Source organism: Hydra vulgaris, chromosome 06 (genome assembly GCF_038396675.1).
Source record: "Hydra vulgaris chromosome 06, alternate assembly HydraT2T_AEP".
Classification (NCBI taxonomy): Eukaryota; Metazoa; Cnidaria; class Hydrozoa; order Anthoathecata; family Hydridae; genus Hydra; species Hydra vulgaris.
This window is the reverse complement of record NC_088925.1, coordinates 32,127,671-32,140,738: the sequence shown is the minus strand read 5'-3', so window position 1 is coordinate 32,140,738 and position 13,068 is coordinate 32,127,671. Positions and strand designations below refer to the sequence as shown.

Below are 13,068 nucleotides of genomic sequence, written 5' to 3'. Positions count from 1 at the left end.
TTTAAAATCTTTTAAAAATAGCAACCTTACATGTACTGTTGAAACTCGTAGTTTCTGACCACCAGTCTTGCTCTATTCCTGCATACCCTAGCATAACCATAGTCCATGCTGCTATAGCTTGAGGTAACCCAGTTACAATTAAAATAATCAACTGAGATCGACCAAACTGTCCGATAGAAGACTCAATAACTTCTTGATAATTTGTCATTTTACACTAAACTTTTAGATATTAAAAATAATAGTAATAACTTTTACATAGTAATACTACATACTTCATTAATTAAAAATAACCACTGTTATGTCTAAAAATGTCATTTATATATGTTGATATTTGTACTTCAATTTTAAATAAATTCGTATTAAATTGTTTTGTATGTCATATTGTTGTTTATAAAACGACTCCACGTGGGCTACTTTTTAAAAAAGTAATACTTATTTCCCGGTTTTTTTCTTTTCATGCTTGTCTTAATATTCCGATAAAGAGTAAGCTCATGATCGGAATTTAACAGCAAAATTATAGTAAACGTAATCTTTATCTCATTTCGACTACATCTCATTGTACTCTGCTTATATTAAGCTTTTAAGCTTCATAAACCGAGCTTATGCTTAAAAATTGATAATAAATATATCAATTTCTTAACATTTTTACCAAAAAAATTTTTTTTTGCTTAATAGAAAAGTAACCTCAAATAAAGCAGACTAAATTGAGTTGTTATCTGAATAAATCTTGTTTATATCAAAAAGAGCGTTACGATTTTTTTTTTTTGTCAAAAAAGATGCTTGCAAGTGTTAAATACTAACTATGAACAATCCCATCGTCGAAATCCCCAGCCCATGGTTAACACCGAAAGTTAGAGAGATTATCGTAGAAAAAAGAACATTTTGGGAGAAGTACCGAGTCGCTCGGCGCTTTACACATAAAATCCTTCGAAAGAAACACGCCGAATCATGCAAGCAGGTCAATAACGAGTTTAAAGTAGTAGCTCTACAATACGAATCAGCAATTATTCAAGCCTCAATCCATAACTCAAAATCGATTAACGTCTACATAAATAAAATGCAGAATGTAAAAGATCAAATACGGATAATCGGTATCGTGTAAGTCGATACCAAGAAAAATATTCTCGTATCGTATGGTATCGCTTATATACTAATGTCGATACCATCGGTATTGGTTCGATACCACACGATACTGATAATAAAAAGTATGGTATGGTATCAAATGGCCGTATTGTCATAATTAGAAAAAAAAACAACCAAAATGTGACCTTTTGAATCTATTATTAAAAGAATACAAGTAAGATTGCTTTTTAAAGGTTTAGTTTAATGTTTAGTTAATGATGTTATAAGAGGCATAATGATGATTAGTTTACTTTCCCAGTGGGCACAGGACCTAAATAAGACGTCTTTTGAACGTTCAAAAGACGTCCAAAACGTTTAAAAAACGTTTAAAAGACATCTTTTTTACACCCTGTGTGTACTGGGTTGGTTGTTAAAATTTGAACACAGATCAAAAGACTATACCACAGAAGAACTACGATACCACGAGAGATTTAGTTAAAGTAACAATACCACAGAGAAATTAAAATACGAAAGCAATACCACACAATCAATTAAATTAAAATAACGATACCAGATAAGAAATTAAATTATGGAAGCGATACCACACAATTAATTAAATTAATGTTGCGATACTACTTTAAACATTAAATGATAAATATGATGTGAAACGATACCACACAGTCCTTGAGAATTTCAATTATACTATATGAGTCAATTATATAGGGAAGAGTGCGGAGAAGTGGGACGCGGAGAAGTGGGACATCTCCAAAATTTCAATTAGGAGATGTCATCAATCAACGTTATTTAATGTAAAAATGAGATTTTTCCCAATCTATTTAGCAAACAACGCTCTGTCTTTCCACGTGTGGTAAAAACTACCTTTTTGACAAGTACCCCATCTTTTTTGATAAGATTTTTTTAGAGGTGAAGTAAGACAAAGAAAATTATTTAATCTTCTATTTCTACCACTTATGTGTAAATATTTTGTGGAAATCTCTTAAATATTTTGATGAGGATTACGTGGTTTATGAATTTAATAGTTTTAGTTAAAAGTTTTTGTTAATATGTTGTTAATTACTTACTTGACCCGATTCCATGGCTTTCCCAATTTACCCTAGTAGCACAGCTCCTCAAGTTAAAAATAGCATATTGTAAAGTTTATATTTTATTGCAACCTGCTGTCAATTTTAGTGAATGAAATCAGTGCCCGAAATTATACTTTATATGTTAAAAATTGTTTGGTGCAGTACAAAAGTTATAGAAAAAAGATATTAAAATTATTCTAGAAATATTTTTTATTGTCCCACTTCTCCCCACTCTCCTTTACATCTAAGTTGTTATATAAATTTACTATTTCAAATTACTAATTGTTTATAAAATAAAATGCAAATTTTCGCGAAGACCCGAGCTGCGATACCAAATGATGCTAATGGTATCGGTATCAAATGATACCAATATAACCAATTTTTTCAATAACAGTATCGCATGATTTCGATATCTATACTGTAAGGTATCGCACTGATACTGAACGATATTAACATAACCGATGTTTTCGCTACCATTAATGCGTCATCTCAATATTGATGATGTAAGTTATCGCGCCAATACCAGACGATAAACCCGATACCGATTATCTAGTATCTATTGGAAATATGTCGAATTTTAAATGACAACTTTCAGTATGTTTTTGTAATTAAGCCAATGTCAGATTTCGAACCACGCATAGAAGTGACAAGTGCAACAAAGACACAGATTATAACAAAAGATGAAGTACAGAAGAGACTCGAAACTTTGGATGAGAACACGTCGATAGGTACCGACGTCGTTTATTAACGGCAAATGTTAACTCAAAGCATTTAATATAGACTATTCTCATCTATAGTAACCTTGACAAAGTTATGGAGCGTTTTATTTGAGACTAGATTATGAATCACTGCATTTTAAACGGTTTGATATCAAAAACCCAACATGGGTTTGTTTTCAAAAAGTTGTTCCTGACGAGCCTATTTGAGACACTTGATATTATGACAGAAGGTATGTACCAAGTATACGTTGCAAATGTAACATTTATGAATCTAGAACAAGCCTTTGATAAAGTCCATTACAAAGGACTCCTCTAAAAACTTCAAAGCTACAGAATCAAAAATGAGCTCCACGCGTGGCATAACTCTTAGGAAGGCGGCAGAGTCGTAATCGGAGAACACACCTCAAATTATATAGATGTTACCAGTGTACCACATCCCAGTCGGCATATCTAGTATTGTAAATACTCGTAGTATTGATCACGTATAACATACCGCCATTGATACCAGAAAAATACGCATTTAGTTTTAAGTTTCGAATTCGAGTTCAATACCACTTATTTATCAAAAATACGTATTTATAATATTTGATCAAAATCGGATATGATATCGAACCCGATTTTGATCAAATATTGCCAAATAAAGGAAAAACGAAAATCTTTGCTTTTAAAGCGCATGCTTAAACTGATATAGCGAAAATAAAATTTAAATTAAAAAGGTTTCCTTTGAGAAATTTAGTAAATTATCTCCAGTACAGTTACAGTACTTTTTTGCACTAAAAGAGTTACTAAAACTTTATCATAAAAATATTTATTTACTACTTTTAAATTTATTAATTTAGTTTTATGAAGTCCTAAATTAATATAATTCAAATATACGTTAAATCCTATCATTTCATACCTTACTTATTTTATTCCGTTGATTACTATTTTATTGACATTTCTGTTATACTATTACCTTTTTTTGTTCTGTTTTAGAAAATTTAGAAAAATAAGTTAAAATTTTGAGCCAACGCTGACATTTTATTTGTTGCTAAACGTTAAATTTTGTTATTAGGATTGCAGTTCTTTTATCTGTTTTTTGTTCTTTATTCAATAAGTATTTGATTTAAATTAAATATGATTATAATTTGATATTTTATTACGAGATATATGTCTTTATATATAAATATATATGAACCTTTTTAGATTTTTTCATGTTATTTTAAAATTTTTTGTTCACGCAATTCAAGTTATATATGTCTATAGTTTGCATATATGTTTATATTATGTTCAGAATTAAAAAGTTTTTGATAAATATATGTATGTGGTAATATGTGTTATATAATTGTTTTATAAATGTATTTTTAAAATAGTATAAAATGTATCTATTGTGTATATAAATATTATAAGAAGTGTTTATATATGTTATATAAATTTAAATAAATATATTGTGTTTTATAGTTAGTATATATGTTTATATTATGTTGTTTCCATGACATAGAAACATCATAATATAAACATATATACTAACTATAAAACACAATATATTTACTTAAATTTATATAACATATATAAACACTTCTTATAATATTTATGGATCATGTTTTCAAAGTGTGTGACTTGGCAAACGTGTTGAGCAAGATTTGGCATAAAGTTGTTATTTATGTTACTAATGTTGTTACATTTGGCTTACCTTTATGTTGGTGTCTATTGTTAAAAATTATAAGTGGTTTTATTATTGAAAGTCACTGCTTTTAATCATTCACTAAAAGCCACTCAAGAAAAATCATTTTGCCACATATACATTTTGTTTATATCTTAATTTGAATTTTTAGAACCATGACGTACCAACATGAATTGTTTTCTAAAAGCTAACATGAAATAACAATATTTAACAACTACTACTCTCTTATCATGACATCTTATCTCTATCTGATATATTGATTTGCGATTCATATATGATGTTTTTCTTTGTATTTGCTTATCCATTACATTTTTTTATTTCAGATTTATCATATGATGTATTTATGCAATATAAAAGAACGAATATATGTAAATTTTTATGAATTTTTTAAAAACATCTGCTAATAATTAGTCCAGTCAACGTTCAAACTTCAATGTTGCATATGTCATCTTTAAGTAGTTTCTAGGCTTTTCTAAATGTGTTTCTTATTCACATGGTTTTACAAGCAAGGTATGCAAGCAAATTTGAGCTGAAAATTTTTTTTTAGCCTTTAAGGAGAATTGGCATTACACTTTTTTAAATTTAATTTGTTTAAATATAGTAGTTTTAACAAATAAATGTTTGTTTGTTCTTTGTTTTTTTACTTATTTGTTTTTAAATTCTTAAGAACTTGGCAACTTATCTAAGAAAGTTTTTTTTTTTTTTTAGTGCAATTGGAAAGAGCTGAAAGTTATTTTTTAGAGCAATTGAAAAGAACTACAGCGTTTTTTTGTTACTTCACACAGTATAACTGATACTGATTTGAGTAAGTTTACTATTTTGTTTTATTTGATATTGGATTTATTTGATATTTGATATATGTTATATTAGATATATATTTTATGTATTTAACATGGAAAACTGACTGTAATTTGTTGACACAAAAGTTTATAAACATAAATCTGCCTATATTTCAGTATATTTTATATTTCTCTGTATCTTTATAAATATTCTTTCTTAGAAAAAATAACAGACTAGAAAAAAATAAATTCCTTTTGAAAGTAGTTGAAAAAAATGATGATGTATTTCCATATTTCATTGTGTAAAGTGTAATACCACTTTTTAAAGGTATGTGAATAGATATATGGGGGAACATGGGGCAAGATGACGACTGTTTCGAAAAACGCCTTTATCTTAGTCTGTCCCAAAAAATAAAACTTACCTTTAGCTGGTGATGTAGCAATGTAATAAATCAAGTCAAACGAGGATAAAAAGTTTTTTTTTCAATGTCGGAAAAACTTTTTTAATACTTAGCTTTCGTCACAAAAATAATATTTAAAAAGAAACCATTGATAAATCTAGTGAAATTAATCTACTTCCCTTTCAGCTAAAGTCAACTGTTATATTTAGTTTTGCTTAAGAGATAACTGTAGGTCGTCATCTTGCCCCACTCGCCATTTTACCCCATGTTCCCCTATATATATATATATATATATATATATATATATATATATATATATATATATATATATATATATATATATATATATATATATATATATATGTATATATATATATATATAATTAAATAATTAATTTAGAGTAAAATATACTGATTGACATAGCTTCATTTTTTTATACAAGATTGTGCATTTATTATTTTTATGCATTATGGTAAAAATAATTTTGTGCATTGTAGTCTAGATTCTTTTTTAATTAAAAATAATTGATGTAAATAAATGTTTTTTAATATTTTTGATAAACGACTAATGTATGTAAACATATAAAAAGATATGGATTTCAATAAATCTTAAGTTTAAATAAAGTCTTTGATTAGAAAAGATCACAATTTGTAAGATTCTTTTACGTTCATTTATTCAGTTGCAGCGATAGTAAGATTACTGGATATGTTTAATGATAATAGTTAAATTGAAATAGATAGTATTAGGCTCAATGAAGTTGTTAATGTAAATGCTTATAGGCAACTTGAAAATAGTAGTCAAATGAAAAAAATAGATCATTTCTAAGAAATATTTTACGATTTGCTTGCTATTTTATGGTATAATTGTTTAAATTGTTTAACTATAATTGTCCCTCGATTGTTCAAATATTGTAATAAATAAAATCTTTTCAGTCCAAGTATTTAAGTTAATAAAATATTTTATTAAGTTGTGGTGTTATTTGCCAGTGTTACTACATTGTGTTGTCTAGCCTTTTTATAATCTTTTTTAATTATTCTGTAGTCACGGAATATATATTTTCTGTTATTATTATCCTAATTCTACTAACAATAAAATGCAAATAGTACTTTTGTAATTAAAAATTGTAATTTTTTTTTAATTTAATTTTTTAGGTATTTGCAGGCTTTACTTAACTCTCCGTTTCTGGTACTTGTGTTGTGACAGATTTTAAAAAGAACTCAACTGATGTTGATGCGGTCTTCGTCGTTAACTATAAGCAATGACGTTGCTGATAGGGAGTCAAAGTTAAAATATTTATAGATAAATTTGTATTTAATTTTTTAGATAATATATCAAGTTATTAATGTGTTTTTATTGTTATTAATGATTTAATAACTCATAACCCGTATTACGGGTTTCTTATTGCTAGTCATTTTCATTATGTTATGAATTCATATTAGTTAATAAAATTGTATTGAATATTCTCTGATTATCGTGTTTTATACGTGTTTAAATGCGAGTTTGATACTCAGTAGGCGTCGTATTGTATACCTGTCTTTATACGCATCTGATGTCTATTTTTAATGCGCGTTTGACACGATAAAATGGCTAACAAATATTCGTAAATAATGCGTATTCTGGAAAGTTTTAAATGCGCATGTAATACCAGGAAAATATCGTATTAAATATTCTCTGGTTATCGTATTTTATACGTGTTTACAAGAGTTTCAAATGCGAGTTTGATACTCAGTAGGCGTCGTATTGTATACCTGTCTTTATACGCATCTAATGCGTATTTCTAATGCGTATTCGACACAATAAAATGGCTAACATACATACCACATCGATACGTATTTAAACGAGTTTCTAATGCGCATTTACAACTAAATTTGCCGACTGGGATAGTTCAGTTTTAGGATCATTACAGTTACTTCTGTATATCATCAATCTTCCAAAAAAAATTTGATCAGATCAAGCTCTACTCTGATGATAGAAAAATCATCGGCATAATAAAATTGGACTGGAACGCCGATCTTTTTCAAGCAGATATAAACAAAGCCGTTGAATGATCACAGTAATGGTTAATGAATTTCAATTTCGAGAAGTTTAAAGTGATGCATATAGGATGAAGAAAAAAAATATCAACACAAAAATATTTCATGCCAGGACACTTGCACTTGAAGTTACTCATTTAGAAAGAGTTTCTAATTTGGGAGTTCTAATTTCGGCAGACATTAAACTCAAACCTCAGGTTACGGCTACTGCTGCGAAAGCTAACCGATCCTTAGATAGGCTAAACAAAACTTCATCAAAGTACATTACGCAAGGTCATAATCAACGGCTGACACTGCAACAAGTATATATATATATATATATATATATATATATATATATATATATATATATATATATATATATATATATATATATATATATATATATATATATAACAGTGTATGTATTCATAGGTATAAGTGTATAAGAATAATATACAAGAATAGTATTAATAAATTACTTTAATATAATAAACTCCGGGACCTTTGTAGAGTTGTGCTTTCCTCTGTTTACGTCACTGGTTATGTTGATCGGTGATTTAGGATCTGATGATCACTTTCTTTATAAAAAAATTAAAATTGCATTTAAAGTTTCCAATTGATTTCTTTTTGTTTCGTAAGTGAAATTTTTGGTGCGTTATACAAAATTTGATCATAATTTTTTCTATAGAAATGATATAGAAACTTTTTTTCAAGCAGACAAATATCTAAAAGATATTTTTCTGCTACAAAAAAATAAATTGTTTTTTAATGTTAAATTAAATAAAAAATATCTCTGCGGCTTTTTTTCATCTAGACGCTAAATTTATAAGCTCCAAGAAGACGGATTTCTGAATTTGATAGAATTTAGAGAGAGTGATGTGATCAGAAAATACTTATCAAAAAAAATTATTGTATAATGTATAAGCATATTTTAAAAATATGCTTATACATTATACAATATTTTGTCATTAAAATTTTTAATACAAAAATTAAAACAACATGTCCACAATCAATGTTCAGGGTCTTTTCAAAAAATAATAGACACTCATAAATACTAATAATCGGTTAATGCTTATTTTACTAAATCTAGGGAAATAAAAGTGTATTTTTCTAACTGTGTACAGTGTTTATGTGAAGTTAGTTAATAGTTCAGTTAATAGTAGTACAGTTAATAGTAGTACAGTGTTTATGTGAAGTTAGTTAATAGTTCAGTTAATAGTAGTACAGTTAATAGTAGTACAGTTTTTAAAGTTTTAATAGATTGTTTTATTTTTGTTTGGGAAAAAAGTCAATAAAAAAGAACAACAAAAAAAAACTTTAAAAAAAAGCTTTTGAGTTATGTTATAATTGAGAAAAAAGAACTTTACCTGCTAAATGTCTTTTATTTAGTTTTGATACGAAAAAATCAACAGTTTTGTTTATGCCAGGGAAAGATTATAAATGAAAAGATTATTATACTTAAGATTGTTATCAAAAAAATACGGGAAAACCTCTTTATTATATTGTTATTTTGATTTAAGCAACCATGCCAACAATTTTTATTAACCATTGAAGGAACAATAGTTGACAGGGTACCAAATAAGACAAAAAGGTCGGAAATAGACGTAAAGCTATGCATCTAAACAAAATTTAAGTACAAATCTATTACTAAAAAAAAAAGATTTTTAATTGAGTTAAATTACATTTTTGAGTATACAAATGAGATTATCACTAGTAATTTAAAAAATTACACTTGTTTTGAAAATATGCCAAAGAATTTCAACATGAGCTAAAAAAATTATAAAATATAAGACATTGAAATACTCTATCAAACAAAATCTTTACTCGTTTTTATATTTATTTCTCATTTTAAAACTGCAAAGTTCTCATATTTCCTATCTTTGTATATTTTATAATAGTACTGACGCAAATTGACGCACTTACATAAATTTAAAAAGTTTAGACGTTTATAAAAATTGCACTGGTGCAGGGATTAAAATCCTTATAAAAATTTATGATAACCTGAGCCAATTATTTGTTTTTTTTTTGATTTAGGCCTAAGATTAACTGATATATGTTCGAAACCAAATATTGAACCGCATAACTTCCGATACTAATTATATTAAAGATGAAAATGAATTAATGATCATTTTATATTAGTAAAAAACATTGTGAGCAGTTTTTTTTATTTTTTGTTTTAATAAAATAACCAATTTCAAATTTGGAAATGTATTTACTTATCCTAAGATTCAAAGTCTTTGCTAATAATTGTAAGAAGTTGGCGATAGAGGTGTTAGAGCAAACTTTTAAGAACAACAAATGCAATTTATCAGCTCGGAGGAAAATATATTTAGGCACTTGTTAAATAGTTTAGAAAGAAACAATCATGTATGTTGTCCGAATCACAAGCTATGGAGAAGTTTAAGTGAGCAATAACTGTAACATTCAATGCCGAAGTGATTTTGATGCCTTACAATAGAATAACCAATTTCTCCAGGATGGTGGTCACTAGATTCAGAAATAAATTAGATAAAAAGTTCTTTGCAAGTAGTTCTGCTTTACACTTGGAAAAGATAAAATATGGTTAGACCCATATATAAAAGATGGAATGTTCGACCTTTACCACAAAGTATCAACCTTTGTAAGAAATGGCTCAACATTGTACACTAAAAACATTAACACTAACATCTTTCATGTGCAATATGGTATTTTAAATTTAAGACAACTGATATAAATGTATTCTGACAGGAAATATCAATGACACTATAAAATAGTCATGTCACAAAGAGTCTAATTCACTCTGAAACGACTAAATTGTCGTTGGACTACGCTCTTATACCAATGCAAGTTTTTTTTCCTGTTTTTTGGTATAAGCGGACAAATTCTAGACAATATCATTTTTTTTTATATGTTGAATTCCTCGTGTTCTTACAACAGGTTTCTCTCTGTTGTCAAATAAACCATATTAAAGTGATTTGGTCTAGGGTTTACTTATTCATCTTAAAAGGAGATGAAGAGTCCTTCCAATTGTTAAAATCTGTTAGTCGCATAGACTTGACAATAACTTTTTCAAAGTTACCATTCTACAGTTAAGCTAGTCATTGAAATTGAATCTGCTAAGGTAAGATCAACCCGGTGACAGAAGTTTTCTGCAGACATAAATGTATGTCAGGCTTCAAAATTTCAATTTTATTTGCAAAATTTTCCTTACTGTTTACTATATAAAGTTAGAAGATGAAAAATTCCCAACTTTTATTTTAAATGACACAGTTATTAAGCTATATAATGAAAAGTGTTATAATATATATTTACTTTGAAGCCGCTTAACTTCTAAAGTTAACTGAACTCTAATTTTTTTTTGTCTTCTAAAGCTCTTTCAACTTCTATAAAATAATGCAAATTATATTTAGATTTGTGAATTAAAAAAAAACGTGTTCAATAAAAATATTCTTAATTTGAGTGGACTGAAGTTCCTGTCTATTGATATGGTTCAGGTCCTAAACAAAAACATCATTTTAATTTTTAACTTATATAAATCGCATAGGTCTACAGTACAAAGTTGATGAAGACTTCTCATTAATCCATAGAATCTCAAATGTAGCAACTATAGACAATCATTATTCTTGGATAATTTGTATTGTTACTACAGAGCAAGTGCTTCATTCTTACTATAGGAACTACACTGCTGTACAGCTACTTCTTCTTTGGTACTAAATATTTTCTTCAATTTCTGTGCATCTTTTATTCCCATATCTATTTTTAGATGCAACAATTAAACAGAAAATTTCACCTTAGGTCACCCTCTTCCTGTAAATTAAAAGGCGCTACAACATTTTATCCAACTCTTTCTAAAAAAATGTAACCAATTAAAAACTAGACACTCATAAAATATTACTTCTTTGGTGGAGGTGCAAGAGTAGGACATCTCTTCACTTATAAAAATATTTATGATCACATGACCCATGGCACTTGAATATCTGTGTACACTTTTTTTAATGCTCTAGTCTTTAAAAAAGTCTTTAAAAAGATTTTTTCCATATTCGATGAAATCTATAATATAATACTTTATAAATATTTTGTAAATTAAAAACTAGACGTTTAACTATAATTTACAGAGTTAGGTTCAGTGTCACACATATAGTAGAAAACTAGTTAAGCTGGGAATGACACCTTTTTAAGATAAACAGATAAAAAAAGTTCTACATTCTAAAAAAGTTTGTTAAACATTCTTTCTATTTTAGTGGGCAAAATGTAATCAAAATGTAATCAAAATCTAAATTTTACATGGTTATAACACTAAAATGTAATTAGATGAAATTGAAAAAATTCGGATGAATTTAGTATAAGATAGTGAAACTAAATATTTTATTAAGTCATTGCCATCATGTTTAGGCAGAGAAAGTGAGCGTGTAGGGACATGGGCGCCCGATTTTTTTTTTGATGTTTCAGTTTTGACACTTTCACGCATTGCGCAAACTTCAAACTTAAGTATGTTATTACCGATGCCAAATAAAGAGGCCTTGCAAAAAATTAGAATGGTGGATACATGGGAACAAAAACGTCCTATTGATTAGTATATAGAGAAAATCTGTTAGGGAAACAGAAAGTTTCTGAAAAATGTTTCGTTTACTTTTTAAAATTTTGTGGGCTATTGAAGCTTTTTTAGTTTTTGCTTTCTTGGAATCCATTTTTTTAGTTAGGCAAGAAGTTGCACATAATTTTTGTATTTAGTAAAGTCGTAATCCAAAATCTCTCTCTAAAAAAAATATAAAAAAAGTTGACACTATGTGGTTGGCTAACTATCATAGTTCAAAAGTACAAAGTATATTAAGTTTTGTCAATTTTAAATGGCAGTTAATTCTAACGGCGAAAAGTTGCACATGATTTTTCTTGCACATTTTGTAAATATCGTAAGTATTGAGTATAAAGATGCAAAAAAAGTTTTGTGATACCTAAGGTCTATCCATTTATCAAGGCTTGAAATTAGAAAAAAAAAAAAATTATAGTATTTGTACAAAATGACCTGTTACGTCGCAATAAGCGTCACAATCCAACTAAAGTACCCAGACAGCAAGGATATACTGGTCCAATAATGGCTAACCTTTGCTAGCGGATTCATTTAAGGACCGATAAAGTTTCGTTCTTGGATTGCCAAAAGTATATCATGTTGGGTCTCAAAAGAAGCGAAATTATATAAACATTTTAAAAATAATCATCATTTTATAAAAAAAATTTTGTTTTAGATTTCACTGTTTAGAAAATGATATTTTTAAACTAAAAATTAAAAATATGCAATATGCAAATTTTATAATAATTTTTTTTTCTGAATGTTTTTTATAAAATGATGATTAATTTTAAAATTTT

At 27.5% G+C, this 13,068-nt stretch overlaps 1 protein-coding gene and 1 long non-coding RNA gene across 3 annotated transcripts in view; one reads left to right on the top strand and one right to left on the bottom strand.

Annotated features, from left to right (window-relative positions):
- Positions 1 to 9,345, bottom strand: part of LOC100206742 (solute carrier family 22 member 15) — a 62,727-nt gene extending 53,382 nt beyond the window's left edge. The window contains exons 1-2 of one of the 2 annotated variants that reach the window (XM_065799870.1): positions 9,093 to 9,345; positions 31 to 214 (exon numbers count right to left, since the gene is read on the bottom strand). In XM_065799870.1, the coding sequence (XP_065655942.1) occupies positions 31 to 208 (178 nt within the window). In that variant the 5' untranslated portion in view covers positions 209 to 214; positions 9,093 to 9,345. Of the gene's footprint in view, positions 1 to 30; positions 220 to 9,092 lie in introns of both variants that reach the window. The other variant, XM_065799871.1, reaches the window with a different exon arrangement.
- On the top strand, positions 4,900 to 5,334 carry LOC136081776 (uncharacterized). Its single transcript, XR_010639103.1, has 2 exons — positions 4,900 to 5,039; positions 5,238 to 5,334. It is a non-coding gene; the product is annotated as an uncharacterized LOC136081776 (long non-coding RNA).
- Positions 9,346 to 13,068: the final 3,723 nt, after the last annotated feature.